The 24149-nt window shown below is 40.5% G+C and overlaps 1 protein-coding gene and 1 long non-coding RNA gene across 9 annotated transcripts in view; one reads left to right on the top strand and one right to left on the bottom strand.

Annotated features, from left to right (window-relative positions):
• The window catches only part of cep131 (centrosomal protein 131), a 147429-nt gene extending 126596 nt beyond the window's left edge, over positions 1 to 20833 (bottom strand). For 2 of the 5 annotated variants that reach the window (XM_059948377.1, XM_059948376.1), the window contains exons 1-2: positions 7716 to 7907; positions 256 to 365 (exon numbers count right to left, since the gene is read on the bottom strand). In XM_059948377.1, the coding sequence (XP_059804360.1) occupies positions 256 to 365; positions 7716 to 7883 (278 nt within the window). In that variant the 5' untranslated portion in view covers positions 7884 to 7907. The other 3 variants (XR_009507578.1, XM_059948375.1, XM_059948374.1) reach the window with 3 other exon arrangements.
• LOC132379968 (uncharacterized) overlaps positions 20315 to 24149 on the top strand; it is a 28101-nt gene continuing 24266 nt past the window's right edge. Inside the window, exons 1-2 of one of the 4 annotated variants that reach the window (XR_009507581.1) lie at positions 20315 to 20581; positions 24010 to 24149. This is a non-coding gene — a long non-coding RNA (uncharacterized LOC132379968). Of the gene's footprint in view, positions 20582 to 20847; positions 20926 to 24009 lie in introns of those variants that run through there. The other 3 variants (XR_009507582.1, XR_009507579.1, XR_009507580.1) reach the window with 3 other exon arrangements.

Here is a 24149-nt window from a genome sequence, read left to right as displayed (position 1 = left end):
CATTGCACCTGCTGCCTTCACTTTCAATCTTTCCCCTATCAATGGCAGGGAGAGAATAATTCAATGGGTCGTATGCCTGCTTCATATTTCAAACTCCAAAAGTTCAGGGAAATATTATGGGGCAATTTGATGCAGTATAATTGCACAGTTACTAATGGATCCATTTGCAAGCTCTCTCTTTCTCCTATTACAGATTAAATTGCACTTAAACACTGATCTGGCTCATTTTCCTCCCAAGCAAATTAACTACATTACCTTGATGTGGCACTGGCTTTTTGATTGACTTGTGTGGTACTATTTGATCTTCGTAAATTGTTAATCGCACGAGAATTACCACCAGAGAGGTTTCCAAGACCAGTGTCACCCTGGAAGGAAGTAAATGGCATATATGTGACGTCTGCATGTGACATTTCAGATAAATACTCCATTTCTGCACTTACATACACTAAATTCTATTTTCCAGCCACGCCAAGAAATGTTTTTGCCTGTCTGAACTTCCCATTTTAATTACAAACCCGATTTCCAGAAAAGTTGGGATATTTTCCAAAATGCAATAAAAACAAAAATCTGTGATATGTTAATTCACGTGAACCTTTATTTAACTGAAAAGATTTTCAATAGTTTTACTGACCAACTTAACTGTATTTTGTAAATATACACAAATTTAGAATTTGATGGCTGCAACACACTCAACAAAAGTTGGGACAGAGGCATGTTTACCATTGTGTTACATCACCTTTCCTTTTAATAAAACTTTTTAATCATTTTGGAACTGAGGATACTAATTGTAGTAGATTTGCAATTGGAAATTTTGTCCATTCTTGCTTGATATAAGACTTCAGCTGCTCAACAGTCCGTGGTCTCCGTTGTCTGATTCTCCTCTTCATGATGCGCCATACTTTTTCAACAGGAGATAGATCTGGACTGGCAGCAGGCCAGTCAAGCACAGGCACTCTGTGTCTACAAACCCATGCTGTTGTAGCCTGTGCAGAATGTGGTCTGGCATTGTCCTGCTGAAATAAGCATGGACGTCCCGGGAAGAGACGTCGCCTTGATGGCAACACGTCTAAAATCCTAATATACGCCTCAGAGTCAATGGTACCTTCACATACATGAAACTCACCCATGCCGTGGGCACTGATGTACCCCCATACCATCACTGATGCTGGCTTTTGCACCTTTCGCTGATAACAATCAGGATGGTCATTTTCATCTTTGGCACGGAGAACTCGACCCCCGTTTTTTCCGAAAACTAGCTGAATTGTGGACTCATCTGACCACAGCACACGGTTCCACAGTCTTTTGGTCCATCTGAGATTAACTCGGGCCCAGAGAACTCGCCGGCGTTTCTGCATAGAGTTGATGTATGGCTTCCTCCTTGCGTATTACAGTTTCAAGTTGCATTTCTGGATGCAGCGACGGACTGTGTTAAGTGACAATAGTTTTCTAAAGTACTCCCGAGCCCAGATGGCTATAGTTGTCACGGTAGCATGACGGTTTCTTAGGCAGTGCCGCCTGAGGGCTCAAAGATCACGCGCATTCACAGTGGTTTCCGACCTTGCCCTTTATGCACTGAGATGTCTCTGAATTCTCTGAATCTTTTCACAATATTATGTACTGTAGATGTTGAAAGACCTAAATTCTCTGCAATCTTGCGTTGAGAAATGTTCCTTTTGAACTAATAACAATTCTCTCACGAATTTTGGCACAAAGGGGTGAGCCACGACCCATCCTTGCTTGCAAAGACTGAGCCTTTGATGGACGCTACTTTTATACCCAGTCAAGATACCTCACCTGCTTAATTAGCAATTAGCCTGCTTAATGTGGAGTCTTCCAAACCGGTGTTACTTGAATATTCTGTGCACTTTTCAATCTTATTTTAACTCTGTCCCAACTTTTGTTGAGTGTGTTGCAGCCATCAAATTCTAAATTTGTGTATATTTACAAAATACAGTTAAGTTGGTCAGTAAAACTATTGAAAATCTTTTCGTTGTACTTTTGTCAGTTAAATAAAGGTTCATGTGAATTAACATATCACAGCTTTTTGTTTTTATTGCATTTTGGAAAATATCCCAACTTTTCTGGAAATGGGGTTTGTATATTGATGGTTTAACATTAAGGACCCAAGAAAGAAATTTTACAGGACTGAAGCTGACAAAGACTAACACCAAAATCTATTTGAAACATTGTCACATGAAACACTATTGCAGGAAAGCAGCATCCATCATCAGAGTCCCCCACCATCCGACCTTGTTTTCTTCTCGCTGCTGCCATCAGGAAGAAGGTACATGGGCCTCAGGACTCACACCACCAGGTTCGGGATTAACTACAGCTGGTCAGAAGGGTTGGCAGAAGGATGGGAACCGGAGTGATAGTGCTGAAGATGAGGTAGTTGGTTCACAAAGAGGCAGTGCGTAGTGAGACTTCTAGCAAGGAGGTTGATGATGGTGCAAAATTGCAGTCAATAGGATGAGGTGCAACATAAAAGGCAGACACAATCAAAAAGGGTGAATACAGGACTGAAGGTGTTATATTTGAATATGCCCAGTATGTAGAATAAGGTAGATGAACATGTAGCACAGTTGCAGATTGACATGTATGTTGTTGTGGGTATCACTGAACCGTAGCTGAAATATTATAGCTAGGAGCTTAAGGTCCAAGAATACACAATGTATTGAGAGGACAGGCAGATAGGCAAAAGAGGTGGCCTGTCTCTGTCGATAAAAAATGAAATCAAATCATTAGAAAGAGATGACGTAGGTTCAGAAGGTGTTGAATCATTGTGGATAGAGCTAAGGAACTACAAAGGTAAAAAGACCCTAATGGGCACTGTTTACAGACCCCTAAATAGTTGCAAGGATGTGGTCTACAAATTACAATAGGAGATAGAAAATGCATGCCAAAAGGGCAATATTACAATAGTCATGTGGGATTTCAATATGCAGGTAATTAGGAAAATCAGGTTGGTGCAGGATCCCAAAAAAGGGAATTCCTAGAATGCCTACAGAATGGCTTTTTAGAGCAGCTCATGGCTGAGCCCACTGGGGGATCAGCTATTCTGGACTGGTGTTGTGCAATGAACCAGAATTCATGAGAGAGCTTAAGGTAAAGGAATCCTTAGGGGATAATTGATCATAATGTGATATAATTCACCTTAAAATTTGAGAAGCAGAAGCTAAAGTCAGATGTATCCATATTACAGTGAAGTAAAGGGAAGTACAGAGGCATGAGGCAGGAGCTGGCCAAAAATAATTAGAAAAGAACATGGGCAGGGATACCAGCAGAGCAGCAATAGCTGGTATTTCTGGAAGAAATTCAGAAGGCGCAGGATATATACATCCTAAAGAAGAAGTAGTTTTCTAAAGGCAGGATGACACAACCATGGCTAACAAGAGAAGTCAAAGCCAATGTAAAAGCCAAAAGAGATGGCAAATATTAAAACAAAATTTAGTGGGAAGTTGGAGGATTAAGCAGCTTTTAAAAAGCAACAGAAGGCAACTAAAAAAGTAATTAAGGGAAAAAACGGAATACAAAGGTAAGCAAGCCAATAATATTAAAGAGGATACCAAAGGTTTCTACAGACAAAGTGTAAAAGAGGTGAGAGTGGATATTGGACCACCAGAAAACAATGCTGGAGAGATAGTAATGGGTACAAGAAAATGCTGGATAAACTGAATAAGTGTTTTGCATTAGTCTTCACTGTGGAAGACACCAGCACAATGCTGGAAGTGCACAAGTATCAGGAGACAGAAGTGTGTGAAGTTGCCATCACTAGCAAGAAGGTGATGGGTAACTGAAAGGTCAGAGGGCAGATAAGTCACCTGGACCAGATCATGTACACCCCAGGGTTCTGAAAGGTGGCTGAAGATATTGAGGAAGTATCAGTAATGATCTTTCAAGAATCAATTGTGTCTGGCATGGTTCTGGAAGACTGGAAAATTGCAAATGTTACTCCACTCTTCAAGAAAGGAAATTATAGGTCAGTTAATCAGACTTCAGTGGGAAGATGTTAGAGTCGATTGTTAAGGATGTGGCTTCAGGGTACCTGGAAGCTCATGATAAAATATGTCGTAGTCAGCATGGTTTCCTTAAGGAACAATCTCACCTGACAAAGGAGAATCAGTTGATGTTGCGTACTTGAATTTTCCAAAGGCCTTTGACACAGTGCCACACATGAGGCTGCTTAGCAAATAAGAGCCCATGAGATTACAGGAAAGATACTAGCATGGATAAAACCGAAGCTGATTGCCAGAAGGCAAAGTGTAGGAACAAAGGGAGCTTCTCCAGTTGACTTCTGATGACAAATGGTATTCCACAGGGATCTGTGTTGGGACTATTTCTTTTTATGTTATATGTCAATGACTTGGATGACAGAATTGATGGCTTTGTGGCAAAGTTTGTGGATGATATGAAGATAGGTGGAGGGGCAGGTAGTTTTGAGTAAGTAGAGAGATTAAAGAAGGACTTAGATTAGGAGAATGGGCAAGGAAATGGCAGATGGAAGTATACAGTCATGCACCTTGATAGAATTAATAAAAGGGTAGACTATTTTCTAACTGAAGAGAAATTTCAAAAATCTGAGATGCACAGGGATTTGGGAGTCCTTTTGTAGAATTCTGTAAAGGTTCGTTTGCAGGCTGAATCAGTGATGAGGAAGGCAAAAGGGATGTTAGCATTCATTTCAAGAGGGCTAGAATATAAAAGCATGGATTTCAGTAAGGCCTTTGACAAGGTTCCACACGGAAGGTTAGTTAGGAAGGTTCAATCGCTAGGTATTAATATTGAAGTAGTAAAATGGATTCAACAGTGGCTGGACAGGAGATGCCAGAGAGTAGTGGTGGATAACTGTCAGGTTGGAGGCCAGTGACTAGTGCTGTGCCTCAGGGATCTGTACTGGGTCCAAAGTTGTTTGTCATATACATTAATGATCTGGATGATGGGGTGGTAAACTGGATTAGTAAGCAGGCAGATGATACTAAGATAGGCGGCATTGTGGATAATGAAGTAGGCTTTCAAAGCTTGCAGAGATTTAGGCCAGTTAGAAGAGTGGGCTGAAAGATGGCAGATGGAGTTTAATGCTGATAAGTGTGAGGTGCTACATTTTGGTAGGACTAATCAAAATAGGACATACATGGTAAATGGTAGGGCATTGAGGAATGCAGTAGAACAGAGTAATCTAGGAATAATGGTGCATAGTTCCCTGAAGGTGGAATCTCATATGGATAGGGTGGTGAAGAAAGCTATTGGTATGCTGGCCTTTATAAATCAGAGCATTGAGTATAGTAGTTGGGACGTAATGTTAAAATTGCACAAGGCATTGGTGAGGCCAAATTTGGAGTATTGTGTACAGTTCTGGTCACTGAATTACAGGAAAGATGTCAACAAAATACAGAGAGTACAGAGAAGATTTACTGGAATGTTACCTGGGTTTCAGCACCTAAGTTACCGAGAAAGGTTGAACAAGTTAGGTCTTTATTCTTTGGAGCGTAGAAGATTCAGGGGGGAATTGATAGAGGTATTTAAAATTATGAGGTGGATAGATAGAGTTGACGTGGATAGGCTTTTTCCATTGAGAGTGAGGGAGATTCAAACAAGAGGACGTGAGTTGAGAGTTAAGGGGCAAAAGTTTAGGGGTAACATGAGGGGGAACTTCTTTACTCAGAGAGTAGTAGCTATGTGGAATTAGCTTCCAGTATGAGTGGTAGAGGCAGGTTCAATATTGTCATTTTAAAAAAAAATTGGATAGGTATATGGACAGGAAAGGAATGGAGGGTTATGGGGTGAGTGCAGATTGGTGGGACTATATGAGAGTAAGCAGTCAACACGGACTAGAAGGGCCAAGATGGCCTGTTTCCATGCTGTAGTTGTTATATGGTTATATATGGATGTAATGTTCAGAATTAATATAACACTGGTGAGGCCTGACAGAGTATTGTGAGCAGTTTTGGGCTCCTTATCTTAGAAAAGATGTGATGAAACCAGAGAGGGTTCTAAGGAGCTTCAAGAAAATGATTCTGGGATTGAAAGGTGTATCATATGAAGAGTGTCTCCGGGCCTGTGGTCACTGGAAATCAGAAGAATGAGGGGTGACCTCATTGAAACTTATCAAATGTTGAAAGGGCTCAACAGAGTGGATGTAGGAGAGGATGTTTCCTATGGTGGGGGCGTCTAAGACCACAGGACATAGCCTCAGAATTGAAGGGTGTCCTCTTAGAATGGAGAAGGGAAGGAATTTCTTTAGTCAGAGTGGTGAATTTGCAGAATCCGTTGCCACAGGCAGCTGTGGACGTCAAATCAATAGGTATATTTAAGGCAGAGGTCGACTGATTCTTGATTAGTCAGGGCATGAAGGGGTACAGGGAAAGGCCTAATTCCACTCCTATACTTTATGGTCTAACTCCCCCTCAACCATCAGTCTCTTGAACCAGATGGGATAACTTCACTCAACTTCACTTTCCCCATCAATGAGCAGTTTCCACAACCAATGGACTCACTGTCAGGCACTCGTCATCTCGCATTCTCGATATTTAACGCTTTTTCGTGTGTTTATTATTATTTATTTTTGTACTTGCACAGTTTATATCTTCTGCACTCTGGTTTAACTCCCTGGTTGGGCAGTCTTTCTATGATAAAACAGCTAAAAGTCTCTTTAAGTTTGTCTGACTGAAAATAAATGACACTCTCTGAATGAGAGAGTATGCCAAAGACTGGGAACAATCCTTCAGGAGTTCATGCTTCTAAATGCTCTGGAATGTATCTACTAGAAAGTACACAAATTAAGCAGATTTGTGCTCGCTGGGTTACCTGAGCACAAGTCATCATATTTATAGACAACAGACAATAGGTGCAGAAGTAGACCATTCGGCCCCTCGAGTCTGCACCGCCATTCTGAGATCATGGCTGATCATTCACTATCAATACCCAGTCCCTGCCTTGTCCCCATATCCCTTGATTCCCCTATCTATCAGATATCTATCTAGCTCCTTCTTGAAAGCATCCAGAGAATTGGCCTCCACCGTCTTCCGAGGCAGTACATTCCACACCTCCACAACTCTCTGGGAGAAGAAGCTCTTCCTCAACTCTGTTTTAAATAACTGACCTCTTATTCTCAATCCATGCCCTCTGGTACTGGACTCTCCCAACATCTGGAACATATTTCCTGCCTCAATCCTATCAAATCCTTTAATTATCTTAAACGTTTCAATCAGATCCCCTCTCAATCTCCTCAATTCCAGCGTGTACAAGCCCAATCTCTCCAATCTCTCCGCGTAAGACAGCCCTGCCATCCCAGGAATCAACCTAGTGAATCTACGCTGCACTTCCTCAATTGCCAGAATGTCCTTCCTTAAACCTGGAGACCAAAACTGTACACAATATTCCAGGTGTGGTCTCACCAGGGCCCTGTACAAATGCAAAAGGACATCAGTTAAATGCCTCAGCATTTAAACTTTATACAGTTCCGAGAAATGTTATTTTTATTTCCAGATACAAAACACAATAGTAGGCCCTTACAACTCAATGAGCATGTGCCACCTAATTATATCTGTGACCAAGTAACTTACTAACCAAATGTCTTTGAGATGTGGGAGGAAGCCAGAAACAGGGAGAATATACAAACTTCTTACAAACTGCAGCGGGAAATGAACCCAGGTCACTGGTGCTGTAAAGCATTATGCTAACCTCAAACCTACATTGCAAATTCCATATACATTTACCAAAGAGTTTGCTTTGGACTTGTTTTCAGAGCTGACAGAGGTGGACCGTGCTAGCTGTTTAGCAGGTGAAGCACTGCTGGGGCGTTTGGTTATAGATAACTGAGAACCGGTCAAACTGAGATCAAATCCATCACAGAGGAATGAAGAACTGCTTCGAGAAGAATTCATAATGAACACATATGAGAAAGCAACCTGGAATAAAATAAGAAAATAAGATATAAATATTTGCTTTCTGAATATAATAGCTTACCATTCTAAAACAATTAAACCTTTCCGTGGGTTTCATAACAAACAAGTTAACACTTGCAATCTCAAGCTCTGCCAACTTTTAGATAAAATAGTACAGTACAAAAGCTGCATTAATCCCACCAAATATCTGTCATCTCTTTCAAACAGCAAGGCAATTAGTTCTACAGTCAATAAATATTTTATGAAATAAAACAATACATCTGCTTATACCCTGAGTGAGCAATTGGTTACAGTGTGTACAAAAGAAAGCTGTTAGCAGTAGGATTAACATTTTAACATCGCCAACTGAAATCAGTTAACAAGATGGACAATGCATGAAATCTTGGCACCATTTGCTGTGAACAAATTAGCTTGGAGATAAGGCTCGTCTCGAGTGATACTACTCTGGAGTAAACGTTTCACTCTTAAAAGGCTACCATTAACCAGGCTGAGGAAGAGCTACACTGTCAAAATCACTGCCCTTATGAATGTTAATTAAAGTAAGGCAATCAATGCGACAGGTATCCAAGCCAACATCAAATGTACTGCTCTTCCCATCCTGCACACTAGATTTCTTTCTCAAATGGCTCCTCTTCTGTCCTCCCCTCCCCAGTTAAAAGCTCCCTCGCGTTTGAGAAATAATCAAATAAAAAGGCACTCTGAAGCATATTTGCTGTATTAAAAGGAGAATATAGATTAAGGGGTGACTTTTGCTGATTCACCAGAAAGCATTCCTTGACGCGTTCACTTAACCAGTGATACCAGAGATATAAATAATACAATTTTCTTTGATGAAAAAGAATCAAATCTATGCAGCTACAGCTATAAAAAAAAATGAAAGCACATTATTGTACAGAATGGGATATAATGCTGCACTGCACTGTATACACTTAACCACTTTTCATAATGCTGCTTACATTGAAAATACACGCTTGTATTTACATATTTTATTCCATTTCCATTCTTTAATCTCTAAATTAATTTTATATATCTCTTTATCATTACTGGATGTTGCTTTCTGTTGCATGTTGCACACTGACCAGCACACCACAGCAAATGTAAATAAATATAGCAAATAAAGTTGATCCTTAATCCTCTACGAGAAAAAGGATCCCAGGATAAACTGGAAACATATAAAAGAGGATGCAAAGCAGGGTTAAAGGCTGATGGGAGACAAAAGGTAGTCTCTTCTCAAGAGGTAATGTTGCAGCTCTATGGAACCCTGGTTAGACCACATTTGGAATGTAGGGTTCGGTTCTGGTCGCTTCATTTTAATAGGAAGGATGTGGAAGCTCTAGAGAGCGTGCAGAGGAGATTTACCAGGATGCTGCCTGGACTTGAGGACATGTCTTATGAAGAAAGGTTGAGTGTTCTAAGGCTTTTCACTTTAGAGCAAAGGAGGATGAGAGGTGACTTGATAAATGTGTACAAGATTATAAGAAGCATAGACAGAGTGGATAGCCAGATATTCCCCCTCCCCCCCACCACAGGTCAGGAATAGCTAATACAAGTGGGCGTAATTTTAAGGCGATTGGAGGAAAGTATAGGGGAGATCTTAGAGGCAAGTTCTTTATTCAAAGAATGGTGGGTGCATAGTACATCCTGCGAGGGGTGGTGTTAGGGGCATTTTTTTAAAAACTCTTACATAGGCATATGGATGACAGAAATATGGAAGGTTATCCAAGAGACAATGGTTAGATTGATATTACAGTAGGTTAAAAGGTCTGCACAACATCATGGGCCAAAGGACCTTCATTGTGCTGTAATGTTCTCTGTATTGAGTTGCAAGAGCAGTTGGCAACAGGAGCTGTGAGTACAAAACAGAATAGAAAGAGCTGCCCAATAACAAGACGTTGACAATGTAACATGGCAGAAAATAGATGAGTATTACTTTCCTTTTACTTGTCTTTAATTTATAATGCTGGTTTAAGGAAAACTTCCGGGAAAATATAACTTATTAAATCATTCACAGCAGAAAACCCATTAGTTAAAATGATGCTAAGGGAATAAAAAGTGATTTATTATTCAAAATTATTAAAAAACTGTACGCTCTCACTCAAAATGCAGGATAATTTTCTGTCGCAGAAGGCCATTGAGGTCAATCATCAACTTCAGTCAAAACCACGATCAAAAGGCTTTTCGATGTTGGTAGTTAACACAAATGCTCTAGAGCCAGCGATCACTGATCAGGGTTCAATTCCCACCACTGTAGGTAAGAAGCTTGTACATTCTCCCCATGACTGCAAGGGTTTCGTTCGGCTGTTCCAGATACCTCCCACATCCCAAGGATGATGGGTTAGAGTTAGTGAGCTATTTTGGCACCGGAAGCATAGCAACATTTGTGGGCAGCCCCAAGCACATTTTGGACTGTGTGGGTAGTTAATGCAAAACAATTAATTTCTTGCATATTTCAATATACACGTGAAAATATAATCTAATTAGCATCTATGCAGAGCCACTCTTCTTCCCCATCTGAAAATTTCAGGATTATTAGATTGACCAGAAGCTCCAAGAAATAATGATTTTCAAAGATAAGTCATTCTTGGACTAGCCATCTCAATGATAAAGGCACCTGAGGGATGAGTCCAACAATGATAAAGGCACCTGAGGGATGAGTCCAACAGTGATAAAGGCACCTGAGGGATGAGTCCAACAAAACTCACAACTTGGGGAGCAAGCGATAAGTAAAAGGACGACAAGGGATCCAGCAACTCACTATTAATTATGTCATGCAGATTGTCCAACTAAAGCCCAATCGTCAAAGGTTGGCTGGCAGGTGGGATAAGCACTGTCCCAAAAGGAGAGATTGAGTAGGGGTAGACCTACATTCAACAAGGGATAGAATATGAGAATTTATGGGACAACTTGATAAAACCATAGCTGGAGTAGTGCACATTTCTGATAACCACACTGCAGGAAGGACAAAATTCACTTAGAGAGGGTACAGAGGAGATTCATCAAGATGCTGCATGGGAAATGATTCCCAGCATTTCAGTTATGGGAAGAGACAAGAGATTGGATTTGTTTTCTTTGAAATGGAGAAGTGGGGGGGGGGGGGGGGGGGAGAGGACAAGTAGCGACCTGGTGAAAGGTGGAAAGTCATGAGACGGACAGTAGAGAAATTTTCTGCATAGCAGAGATATATCTAAAAGTAGGCATAGATTCAGAGTGATAGGCAAAGAGGGTTGCAGGCTATCTGAAGTACATTTTGTTTATCCAGATGTCAGTTGGAAGCAGGAAACACTGCCTAAGTGGGTAATTAAAGCAGTGACTCTCACAACATTGAAAACATTTCTGGAAGAGTGCTTGAACACAAATGCATAGAAGGCTATGGACCAAGTGCAGTCTATATGAAGTTTATTCTCTAGTGTATCAAAGTACTTTGGAACTCTTTCCTTTCACATACAATTAGTTTTCTCAGGACTCATGTTTCCATCGGAAAGATATTATGCTCGTACTCAGTTCTTTCATGTTGCATTTAATTTTTCCTTCATTATTCCGTAATCTGAGGTTATTAATTAACTTGTGTCATCATCATTTGTTGCATCTTTCCATTTTAATCATAGCTCCACAAAAATGTTTAATAAATTAAGACTCCTGATTAAGGATCTCATTCCAAAATAGTAATTGCTTATTCTGAATGCTGAATGCATAGATGCTACCTGACCTGTTGAGTTCTTCCAGCATTTTGGATTTCCCATATCTGCAGAACCTTTTGCGTTTATGTTCTTGGTAAATAGGATCAGTATAGATCGGCACTTGATCCAGTAAGACGGCGGTGTGCTCAGATACAGTGGCCTCTCCAGGACCAAAGGTCCTTTTGTCCTTTTTAAAACATACTTTTTTTACAATTGTAACATATTGCCGAACATTAAGAACTTCAAATCCTGCAGGTCTACCCCAGCAGCAAGATGCTTGATACTAGAGGAGCTAGACTTGGGAGTGGATTACGTTGCTGCCTGCTCCAGAGAGGCACTTGGAGTCTTGTGCTCAAAGGCTGTGTGCAGTCTAACAGCGAAGGATTGGCTTGGACGTTTTTTCTTGGCCTTGCTAGACATTGATAATGTAATACAGTACAAACCCATTTCTCTGGTTTACTGATGGGATCTCCAGTGGGGGAGCTGCATAGCTTTGGTTGTACTGAGGACGAGTCCTCATGCCGTTGGCTTGCCTGTTGCAGCAATCCAGAAGGGGAGACGACAGAGGTGGTGTGGCATGGTGTCCATGCTGGGCTGGGGGCTGGCCCCTCCCATCGATGCTGCCATCCAGTGTTCACTCAGAGGAAGACAAGCTGGATTGAGTGCATGCACACAGTATGATTATCTGTGGACTGCTGAGAACAGCTTCTTCTTGCCGACAACACCTATGCACCATCGACTAATAGAACAACTCACTCAGGAACTTGGGCTATGTTTTTTTTTGTGTAACAACATGTATACTGCTATCATATATGTGCTATGTGTGTCTTGTGCTGTGTATGACTGTAGGTACTGTGTTTATTTATTTATTGAGCAATACAGCCCTTCCAGTCCTTCGAGCCTCATTGTGCAGCAAACCCACAACCTCAATTAACCCTAACCTCATCATGGGACAATGTACAATGACCAATTAACCTACCCGGTATGACTTTGGACTGTGGAAGGAAACTAGGGCACCCAAGAAAAACCCATGTGTTCTGCTGGGCGGAAGTACAGAGACTCCTTAGAGAACTTCGAACTCCAGAACATCCCGAGCTATAATAGCATTGTGCAAGCCACTACGTTACCATGGCACCCACATAGCAACCTTGACCCCAGAGGAGAGTTGTTTCATTTGGCTGTATTCACGTATGGTTGAATGATAAGTAAACTTGAACTTGATCAGTACAGTGATAGTGAGCCAAAAAGCCTGCGCTGTATGACTCTGTGACTGAGATGTCTGCATACTTCAGGAACAAGCGATATGGTGAAAGGACATAGAGCAAGCGACCAACCACAATTTAAGGAGCCTTCAGCTCCTAAAGTGCTGTATCAGGCAACAGGAAATATTTCATCAATTTGGCAAGCCTTCAGATAATAAGTCAACAATATCAACCACTAAGTAATCCAAATCAAAGAGACAAGAGTAAAAGAGGTTCATCTATTCAAATAAGTCTTGCTACTGTTTTGTCTGAAAGTATAAATTTATGACAGAAGTCAAAACGCTTACTTTTCATATTTTGACTTCAGAAAATCACTTATTCTTTTCTGCTTAAAATGGCCAATGGCCAAAACAAAGGTTCTCCAAACACCACAAACTTTGACTAGAAATCTGAAGACATCTTAAAATTTCTGCAGCTGATGCGTAAATATACTGCAGAACAATTCACATTAAAAATTAAATTTTCAGTTCTTTATTCGAGAACTTAACTCCATGTTTTGGTATTCTTCATATAAAAAGCCCTTTCAATGACCCTTTCAGACCCAACTAATTTGGGCTACCTCAGGCCAGTCAGCATACTTAAAACAAAGGTATTGTAATTTTAGGCAATTTTGAGGATCACTGTCAGGTGACTCTAGTGTGGGTTCAAAAACGATGGTCCTTAAATCCAAAAGTAAAGCAGAATCCCAATAATCCGCCAGCCAACTATTCCAAAATTGTGATGGCTTGGAAACATTTCTTTTCTGGCATTCTAATGAACATCACTGGCTTGTTTCCTGCCCTTCCTTGAAACCAACCAGGGTCTTGTTTCCTGAGCTGGCTTTAAATTTACATTGCTCACTGGTAAATTTACTACTCTACTATGTAATATACAAAGAAAAGTGAATTGGGATATTAATACAAATAACAATTATTTGGTAAATATGCTAATTTAGCACCAAAGACTTAACAGCTTTATTGCAGACAAAGTGAGAAACAAGGTCCTTTAGAATTCATGTTAATACTGTAATCCACTGAAGAGGATGTTATTAAATTAGCAATCTTTTGTTATTAGTTAAATTCCACCCTAAACAATTCATCCGAGCCAATGAATAAAGTTCATTTGTCTTCTCTACTGTCACTAGAGTCACAAATATTCTCCAGCAAAGCAATTCCTAAAAGAGGGTTGTTACATCAGCAAAGGCACACAAAATTGCTATTTGCGTCAAATATAATACAATAAGCTGTCTATTTGAAACGCCTACTAGCGCAATGGGTTTAACTGTTCCAAAAGGATTAAGTAGGAAATCAGAAGCATCGAGGTTCATTAAGAACAAAGAGAAATGTAGCTTTGAGTTAGAAAACAAAATAAGAATTTATTCTCATTCTCAACAAAGAATCAAAATAGTACCTGGCATCAAAGATTGTATGAACTATATTCAAAAAATATTAAAATGTTGCCAATAACTACAGTTTTTTATCTGGAAAATGGCAGAAAGCGTATTAAACAGAGACATGCACTAGCTTCCTCCACCCCCACCTACTACAACCCCCCCCCCCAACCAAACTTCATAAAATGAACAGAACGAACTATCAAAAATAGCATTATCACTGGTCCACAGAATAAAAAGTGTGGCTATGTGAGATCATGTGTAACCTATCAAGCATATGTGTACATAATTATTGAATCTTCCTCCACTATCATTTCAGGGAGTGTATTTTGGGCCATGACAACTTTTTGTATAAAAGAAAACATTTCCGCATGACAGCTTAAACCTTTTGCCAATCATTATATGCGCTCTGGGTCACCAACTCTGCTGCCACTGTGATACAGATTCACCTCATTACTCTGTCAAATTCATACAACTGAGTCAATAGATTCTCTTTTAAACATTCTACTTTAAGAACCTCATCTTTTCTAGTCTTTGCGCAAACTGAAATCCCTCATTCTTGGTACAATTCATTTAAATTTCTTCTGTTATTTCCTAAAACTTAAAAATTCCTAAACAGGAGTATTCTGAAATGAATACATTTTAGTTCTAACCACAATTTGCACAGCTTTAAACAGTTTTTTTTATGCACTAGATTAACAAAGCCAAAACTTAATTTTTAAATGGTATTCTCAATCTGTCTTGCCTTCTTCAAAAACATGTGGACTAAACTCCAACAATCCAATGAGCAGCATAGCTAGAATAGTCAGAATCTTTTTCTCAGGGCAGGGGAGTCTAGAATGTGAGGGTATAGGTTTAAGAGATGGGAGAACTGTAAATAAGATCTGAGGAGCATTTTTCCCCCACACACAGGAAGTGATGAATACTTGGAAGAGCTGCCAGAGAGGTAGTAAAAAAAACATTTAGGCTGCTATTTAGAAAGGAAAGGAATAGAAAGATATGGGCTTAATTGCTGGTAAATGGGATTACATAGACAGGCATTACAGTCAGCACTGGTAAGATGGGCTGTAGGTTTGTATGATTCTGTGAAGCGAATGCATAGGTTTCAAAATAACACAATGCATTCAGATGGCATCTCTTCCATTATTTCCAAATGGACCATTAACCTATTTAAAATAAAGTCAGTTAATAGCCTCCTTGGAAAACTAGAAGGAGATTCAATTTGATTTTTAAACATTTATTTGCCAGGATCTCATTACATTCTACAAAACTTCTTGATGCTAAAAACATTGCTCAATGTAAGACAGTAACTCCAGCAAAAAAGCACCTGATGGTAGCTGTTCAAGATGATGGCAAGTTAAAAGACTGCTCTACAAGAAAATAATTTGAAAAAAGTTCATATGTCAGTCTCAGTTCAATTATAATATCTTGTCTCTATGTTATTAGATTACAGGCTACATAAGAACATGATATAACCCTCAGGCCCGCCCAGCTCGTGTTCGTCTAGGGGAATCAGCTTTCTGCTGTGCCAAACTGGGTAATCATGATTCTGTGGATGCTGCGTAATGTACCCCCAGTTACAAACCCACAACGCAAAATATCAGACAGTACACCATCTGCAATTAAATGTTAGACTTTATGAATCTTAATCTGAATATAGGGTTAGTAATGAAAATAAACAAAACAAAAGGGCCCAAGTCAAAGTCCCAGTTTGAGCTCATCCTTCCACCATCAATCTCCTCTGAACATCGCCGACCTTCGGACCCACAGATCCCAGTCCACTCCGTCTGGTGATCTACCAGCTTTCTCCACACGTCTTCCCTCTTCATCTCTCCTCAACAAAAGACCGCGATACACAAAACAACAATCCCTGATTAGCTAACAGTCCTGTTATCTCCAGCAATAACCCAAACATTGCTGCTACAGAGAAACCGTTACCTCAGCAGTGAACATTACAAAGAAGCCATTACAATAAGAACATAAGAAATAGGAGGAGTAGACCATCCGGCCCATCGAGCCTGCCCCACCATTCAATAAGATCATGGCTGATCTGTCCGTAAACTCAGGTCCATCTACCTGCCTTTTCCCTATAACCCTTAATTCCCTTACTATGTAAAAACCTATCTAACTGTATCTTAAATATATTTAGTGAAGGTTCAAGTCCCATTCTATGATTCAGGGACATAAATGTGAGCCAGTATTACCAGTATACTTATAAGTATTGCATCACTACATCAGATGCCTTTTGCATAGAACTTCTACTGAAAATCCCAACTGTACACGCAGGGGGAAGTAGTATTCATGGAAGGATAAGGCAGCTTGGCAATATTCAGATTCATCAAATAATAGTCGCGCAATCACTCAAGTATGATGTTCTAAGGGGTTGTCTATTGTTGGATCCTCAGGTGCCTGTAGAAATCGATCAGGGATTCATCAAAGCAAACAAATTAGTCATTTATCTCACCCCTGGTTGTAAGATGCTGGATCCAAATTGCTTGCAACTTTGACAATAACATGCACTTAACACAGTAAAACATCCCAGGGTGATTTGCAAGAACATTATCATAGTTCATAAGCAGTGATATGAAAGTTTTAATTTAGACCCTTTGTTAGTAATATCCAAAATCCTAACTTTGTTATATTTTTTAAAAAGCAAATTTATTTATACCAAGGAAACTACCATACTCTATTTTAATACTGTATTTCTGAGATATTTTTGATTTGTTGTTTCTAAAATCTAGCCACTTTTGGGGCACAGTGTGTCTCATCTTGTCTCTTTACGGATCTTGCCACTGCCAATCGAGTCTCAAAAGAAAGGCTGCTGAGTCACGGGCTTAAAACTTGTGAAGGATCTTTGTATCGGCTGTTTGAGAGAATTGAACAAAGTTTTTCATTTCAATGGGGTTAATATCTTGCTTGATGCTGATAATTTAATGGACAGCCCATTAATGGCAATACAGCAACCACTCATCCCAATGGACTCATGCCTACGCGTCCTTCTGAAACAATATAAAATTTTATAAATCTACCTTTTTCCAAAGCAAGTAAAGGTTAGATATCATAAATGATTTTGTCATTCTTAGAGGAAAGCCGGGCAAGAAGAGGTAAAAAGTAAATGAAGTTGTTAAGAAGTAAATGACTCCTTTCCTTTTGGTTAGTCCTGACGAAGGGTCTCGACCCAAAACGTCGACAGCGCTTCTCCCTATAGATGCTGCCTGGCCTGCTGTGTTCCACCAACATTTTGTGTGTGTTGTTGTTTCACTTATTTATAAATTGCTTTGCCTAACTCAGGACATCCCAATGTAATGCTAAGCAAGTAATGTTTATTTTGCAATAAACCATAAGACATAGGAGCAGAATTACGCTATTTGCCCAATCAAGTCTGGTCCACCATTCCATCATGGCTAATTTATTATCTCTCTCAACCCCATTCTCCTGGCTTCTCTCCATAACCTTTGACAACCTTACTAATCAAGAACCCATCAATCTCTGCTTAAATATACCCAATGACGTAGCCTCCACAAAAGTCTATGGTAATGAATTCCATAGATCCACCACCCTCTAGCTAAAAAAAAAATCATTCTCATCTGTTTTAAATGGACAACCTTCTGTTCTGAAGCTGTGTACTCTGGTCCCAGAGTTCCCCATTACAGGAAACACCCAGTCTATCTAGGCCTTTCAATATTCAATAGGTTTCAATGATATTCACTTGCTTCATTCTTCTAAACTCCAACAAGTACAAGCCCAAAGCCACTAAATGCTCAGTATACGTTTCATTCCCAGTATCTTCTGAACCGCCTCTGTCATCACAATAATGTTTGCCAGTTTGATGCTGCTTTAGGACACTTAACTAACCCCGGAAATGTATTTTCATGCAAATTTCAAAGGCTATTAGCTTTCATGTAACTTATAAATTCAGTTTATTTCAGTAATCGTTTGAGGATAATACCTTCAAGAAAATTGCAATAGAATAAAAACAAAATTCTGGAAATACTCACTATGCCAAACTGTGAAGAGAGATGCTGTTAATGTTTTGGTAGAGGACACTTCCATCAGATTTCTCTCTTCACAGCTGCAACCTGACCTGCTAAATTATTTCAGTATATTCTGTTATTTTTCCCTGAGATTTTCAGCATCTACAGTTGTTTGCTTTCCAGTTCAGTAACAGACACATTAGGTTTTTTAAAGCTTCCTTCAACTTGCAATGAATCACAGTAAAGTTCACTTCATGACAGGTGGATGGGTATTAACATTCAGCAAGATTCAAGACTAGTTAATGACATTTCCAATACACAAGTGTAAAGAAAATCAAAATATCTGTTACTCGGAATTCAATGCAGCACAAAAAAAAACACAATCAGATGAAGAATACAATGATAAAAATAAATATCATATATATTATATTGGACAATATATATCTTGCATGTCCATAGAGTGACAAAGTAGTTTGGGGGGTGGAGGAAGAATTGTGATGAGGCATTAGTGGGTGGCAGTGTTTATTAGCCTTACTGCTTGGGAAAAGGAATCATTTCTGTGTCTGACGGCCCTGACATATATGCTACGTAGTGATAAACAGTTCATGGACAGGGTGGGTGGAATCCTTCATGACGTCATTGGCCTTTTTCTGCCACCTTTCTGTATATATGTCATTGATGGCAGGTAGACTATTGCCGGTGATGCATTGGGCAGTTTGACTACCCATTGCAAAGCCTTCCAGACTGCCACACTGCAGTTTCCTTACCATGCAGTGATGCAGTATGTTTGGATACCCTCTACTGTACATCATAGAAGGTAAATGTTGATGTGCATAATTCAGCTCTCTTCAGCTTCCTGAAAAAGTAGAAGCATTGGTGAGTTTTCTTGATTGTGTAGGATGTGTTCTGGGACTGTGAGAGGTTGTGCGAGATGTACACACCCAGAAGTCTAGAACTGCTCAGTTTCCATTGTTGTGCCGCTGATATAAAGGAGGACACGAGTTCGCCGAAAGTCAATAACCAGCTCCTTTGTCTTGTTATCACTGACGAAAAGATTATTTCCCCGGCACAAGGCCTTGAGCTCTTCCACCCCCTTCCAGTAGGCCAACTCATCATTGTTGATGATAAGCCACACCACAAGTCTCATCAGCAAACTTGACAATGTGATTACTTTGAGGTTTGGCCATACAGTTGTGTGTGAGCAGAGTGTACAGCAGTGGGCTTGGCACACAGCTTTGGGCACACCCACATTGAGGATGATGGGGAATAAGGATTGGTACTAACTATCTGAGGTATATTGGTTATGAAGTCCAACATCCAATTGCACAGTGATGTATTTAGTGGTCTGAACTGAAATCCAGAAACAGCATTCTGACATAAGTGTCCTTGTTTTCTAGGTCTGTCAGGGCCAAGTGCATGACAGATGCTATGGCATCTGTTGCAAAGCAGTTCTGTCAGTAAGCATATCGGTGAGTGAGCAACAGTCCACATTTTACTTCACCTGCATCAGTTTCTAATGAATATTCCAAGTGTTTTGGGTAAGCAAAAATTTATCCTGAGATGAATATTGACTGCAATCCATCAAATCTGTGATTTGTACAAATTTGAACGCTGATAATAGCAGAACAATTAAACAAGAAAAGCTAACATTCTCTGAAGTAGGCAATTTATTCTGCAGTTCTCTGTAGCTGTTGCGCTTTATTATGCTTTCTGTTGTTTTCCTTTTCGACTGCCTCATTAAGTCAAATGTCTATTAGTACAAGTCATTATGAATAAGACAAGTTTTTCCACCATACTTCAGCGTATGTCGCAATAATAAACCAATTCCAATTGCACGATATGATTTTACATTTAAGAGCTTCTTACAAACACTATCTGAAATAACTAGCGATGTGCCAGACAGTAAATGCGCATCAAAGAGTTTCATTTTACAAGAGGATTAATACATTGCAAGCTCAACGATATCCAAACTTCCACAGATCATCCACACGAAACTCAACCCAAACAAAATCACCTTACAAACGTGAACTAACCCATATTTTTCTTGAGTCGAGGGTTACCATAGGCAACGCTGGTAGCATCTACAAGCATGCTCCACCACTCAGTCCCTTCCCGCTACACAGCATTAACCATGAACGTTTTATTGATTAAAAACAACACTTGGGTTGGAGCGCACGGGCATGACAGAGATCCCACCTGACCCCAACAACTTCAGCAAGATGAGGAGGATGTAGTCGATGCACAGTACTTTTTTATTTGTTTACTGTTAGGTTTTGTCCTATCTTACCAGCCTTGCAGATTGTGCAGAGTCTTCATGTAACAGGCGAAAGCTCAAAGCAACCAGCCCGGGGCCTCTCTGATATGTCAAAACAATTTTTAAAGCCTCTGGCCTAAGGTAAGCATAATAATAATCTGCACAAGGGAACGATACAATGCGACAAAGCCTCCTTCCCGCGCCCAGAACCGACGCCCACTCTCCGTACAAAACGGACTCCGAGGCCTCCTGAGTCACCTCAGGCCCGAGACACTTAGCAACCGAGTCATCGCGCAACCAAACCTCACCTCGGCGGAGGCGCCGCCGCTTCTGTCAACGCCGATTCGCGCTCGGCCGAGCGGTGGTCCCGCCCACCACGGCTGATTGGCCAAGACCGACGTCAATATCGCCTCCCCACTCTAGTTTCCGTCGTCAGGGTCGGTTGAGCGGGCGCCCACAAAGGGAGTCTTTGCCGCTCTGCCTGGGTAAGTTAGTTGACCGAAAGGGGTTGAGGGGCTGTTTCTCGACTCAGTCCAAATTGCACGGCCACCTCTAAAATTGTTGGTGTGAAAAAAAAAATGCTAAGTGATAGACTCAATGCAAAGCCTACTCACAGTTGAGCTCACCTACAGGGAGTACTGGCAAAAGAATCAGAATCAAGTTTACTTTCGGCGGCATACGTCAATAGTCAATCAATAGTTCCATTTAATATCAGAGAACCTGAAATTCTTGCTCTTTGCAGACATCCACTAAAACAGAAGGGTGCCAGAAAGAATGAGTGACAGTAAAATCGTTAGAACCCCAAAACTCCCCACCCACGCACAAACAGCAGCAAACATCAACCCTCGCCCTCCCTTTTCTCCTCTTACTACAAGCAGCCACCACCCACCAAGCAGAAATAGCAAAGCCCCCAAAAGAGACCGTGATCTGCATGCAGTGCAACAAACAATCGCTCACCCGACAATTCCCTCTCCCTCTTCCCCCCCTCTCAAAAAGGGACAGAGAGGTGTCACACAGCAAACGGGGAGACTAACAAAACAAAAAAAAACTCGCTGATTACGATGTTGAAGTCTGCCGCGTTGCTTACCCCCACCCCCCCAGTTCCATTCCCCCACCATCGAAAGAAAGAGAGTAGCAATTCGCCAAGTACAAGAGAGTTCCAACGTGTGTCCGCTGTCGTAAAATCTGAATTATAGTAAGTATATTAAGTAGTTAAATTAAATAAACAGTGCAAAAACAGAAATGAAAAGTAGTGTTCACGAATTCAGTGGAAGCAGCGTTCATTATCAAGGTCCTCCACCATCCAGGTCATGCTCTCATCTTGCTGCTACTGTACCAGGTTCAGGAAGAGTTATTACCCTTCTACCCTCAGGCTCCTGAACCAGAGTGGATAACTTCACTCACTACAACACTGAAATGATCACTGAACACAACCTATGCACTTACTTTCAAGGACTCTACAATTAATGGTCTCAGTATGAATTAATTAATTAAACTCAGTTTGTATTTTTGCGCATTGGTTGCTTGAGAGGCGTTTGGTGTCGTTTTTTCATTGATTCTGTTGCGTTTCTTTGCTCTACTGTGTATACCTGCAAGAAAACGAATCTCAAGGTGACATTTAAACAATTTTTTGGGATTAAGTAGGCGGGTATCAGAGGTTTTTAGCTAAAGGTTAATCTGGATGAACTAGAGAGTGAGAGATGCTGTAGACATCTGCAGTTATGTGGAGACACTGGAGATGTCTGGAATCTGGAGCTGCAAACAAAATGCTGGAGGAACTCAGTGTGTTGAGCAGTGGGGAGGGGCAATGGACAGTGGAAGTTACAAATCAGTCCAGGGTCATTTCTCTCCGTAGAAACTATTCTGAAATGATGAAATACAGTCTGTAGAGAAGTCCTATACAAAGCAGAAACACTGGCATCTAGAGTAAATAGCCAGCCACTGCTCTACAATTTCCATGTAATTCATAAGAAATTTCTGATTATTCAAAACAAAGTGTTTCTAGTTTTGAAAAAAGTTATTTAAAAAAATTCACCTCGTATTTTATTTATTTAAAGATAGCAGTTTGGAATAGGGCCTTCCAGCCTAATGGGCCATGCTGCCCAGAAACCTACCTATTTAAGACAGGACAATTTACAATGACTAGTTAACCTACTAACCAGTACATATTTGGACTATGGGAGGAAATTAGAGGAACCCCACATGGTTCGCAGTGAGAACTTACAGACAATGCCTGAATTTGAACTCTGGAACACTGTGAGCTGTAATAGCATCACACCAACTACAATGCTACCATGGCTTGCAATTGGATTATTTCTGTGCTTTGTCCACTGAGTATTAATAAACAGTACACCAACCAGATATTTTTGGGACATTGGTTGGATCACCTTTGTTTTGGAATAGGATGCTATCTAGAAATGAGAGCCGTAGTTGTACAAGCAATTGATACAAACATGCAAGGGTGAACTCCATGGAGAAGTGTGTGAGATATTTTATATGCAGTACATATGCTCATATTCAAGTGCTCACAGCACATTCAGTTACAGCATCGCAGGGATGTGTACTTAGCCCCCTGCTCTACTGGCTATGCACCTATAACTGTGTGGCTAAGCACAGCTCCAACACCATATACAAGTTTGCTGATGACACCACTGTTGTGGGCTGTATCAAAGGGGGTGATGAATCAGCATACAGAAGGGAGATTGAAAATTTGCCTGAGTGGTGTAATAACGATCTCTCACTCAATGTCAATAAAACCAAGGAACTCATTGTGGACTTCAGGAGAGGGAAACCAGAGGTCCATGAGTCAGTAATCAGCAGAGCATCAGAGGTGAAGCTGGTCAGTAACTTTAAATTCCTAGGTGTCACTATTTCAGAGACTTGTCCTGGACCCATCATATATATGTTATTGTGAAGAAAGCACAACAGCGCCTCTACTTCATCAGGAGCTTGCAGATGTTCAGTATGTCTTCGAAAACCTTGATGTGTGGTGGAAAGTGTGCATTACAGCCTGGTATGGGAACAGCAATTCCTTTGATTGGAAAATGCTACAAAAGGAAGTGGATTCAGCCCAGTACATCACAGGTAAAAACCCTCCCAACCATTGAGCACATCTACATGAAACATTGCTGTAAAAAATGCAGCATCAATCATCAAAGATCCTCATCACCCAGGCCATGCTCTTTTCTCGTTGCTGCCATCAGGTAGAAGATACAAGTGCCTCAGGACTCACACCACCAGGTTCAAGCACAGTTACTACCCCTCAACCAGCAGACTAGTGAACAAAAGTGGATAGCTACACTCATTTAAGGACTCAGTTATTATTTCATGCTCATTATTTATTGTTATTTATTTAAATCTGCATTTTCACAGTTTGTTTACAGTTAGCAGTTCCTGATGTTTACACTTTACAGTTACTGTTCTATAGATTTGATAAGTATGCCCATAGAAAAAGAATCTCAGGGTTTTTTGGTGATATGTATGTACTCTGATAATAGATTGAACTTTATCTAGTCCATCTGAGTATTAATTACTGCTCAAACACAATTGTTTCTTGTTCTTGTTTATAGTCTTTGTCCTCAAGGCTCCAATGCAGTTTTCTGTTCTTATGCTTACTGGCACCATAGACCCTCTCAGGACGGACCTGCTGAATCCCACGCTGGCCTGATGAAGCTTCTATTTCGGTCAAATATTCCAGGATGCTCTACAG

Source organism: Hypanus sabinus, chromosome 23 (assembly GCF_030144855.1).
Source record: "Hypanus sabinus isolate sHypSab1 chromosome 23, sHypSab1.hap1, whole genome shotgun sequence".
Classification (NCBI taxonomy): Eukaryota; Metazoa; Chordata; class Chondrichthyes; order Myliobatiformes; family Dasyatidae; genus Hypanus; species Hypanus sabinus.
The sequence above is the reverse complement of the archived record's forward strand: the minus strand, read 5'-3'. Positions and strand labels throughout refer to the sequence as shown.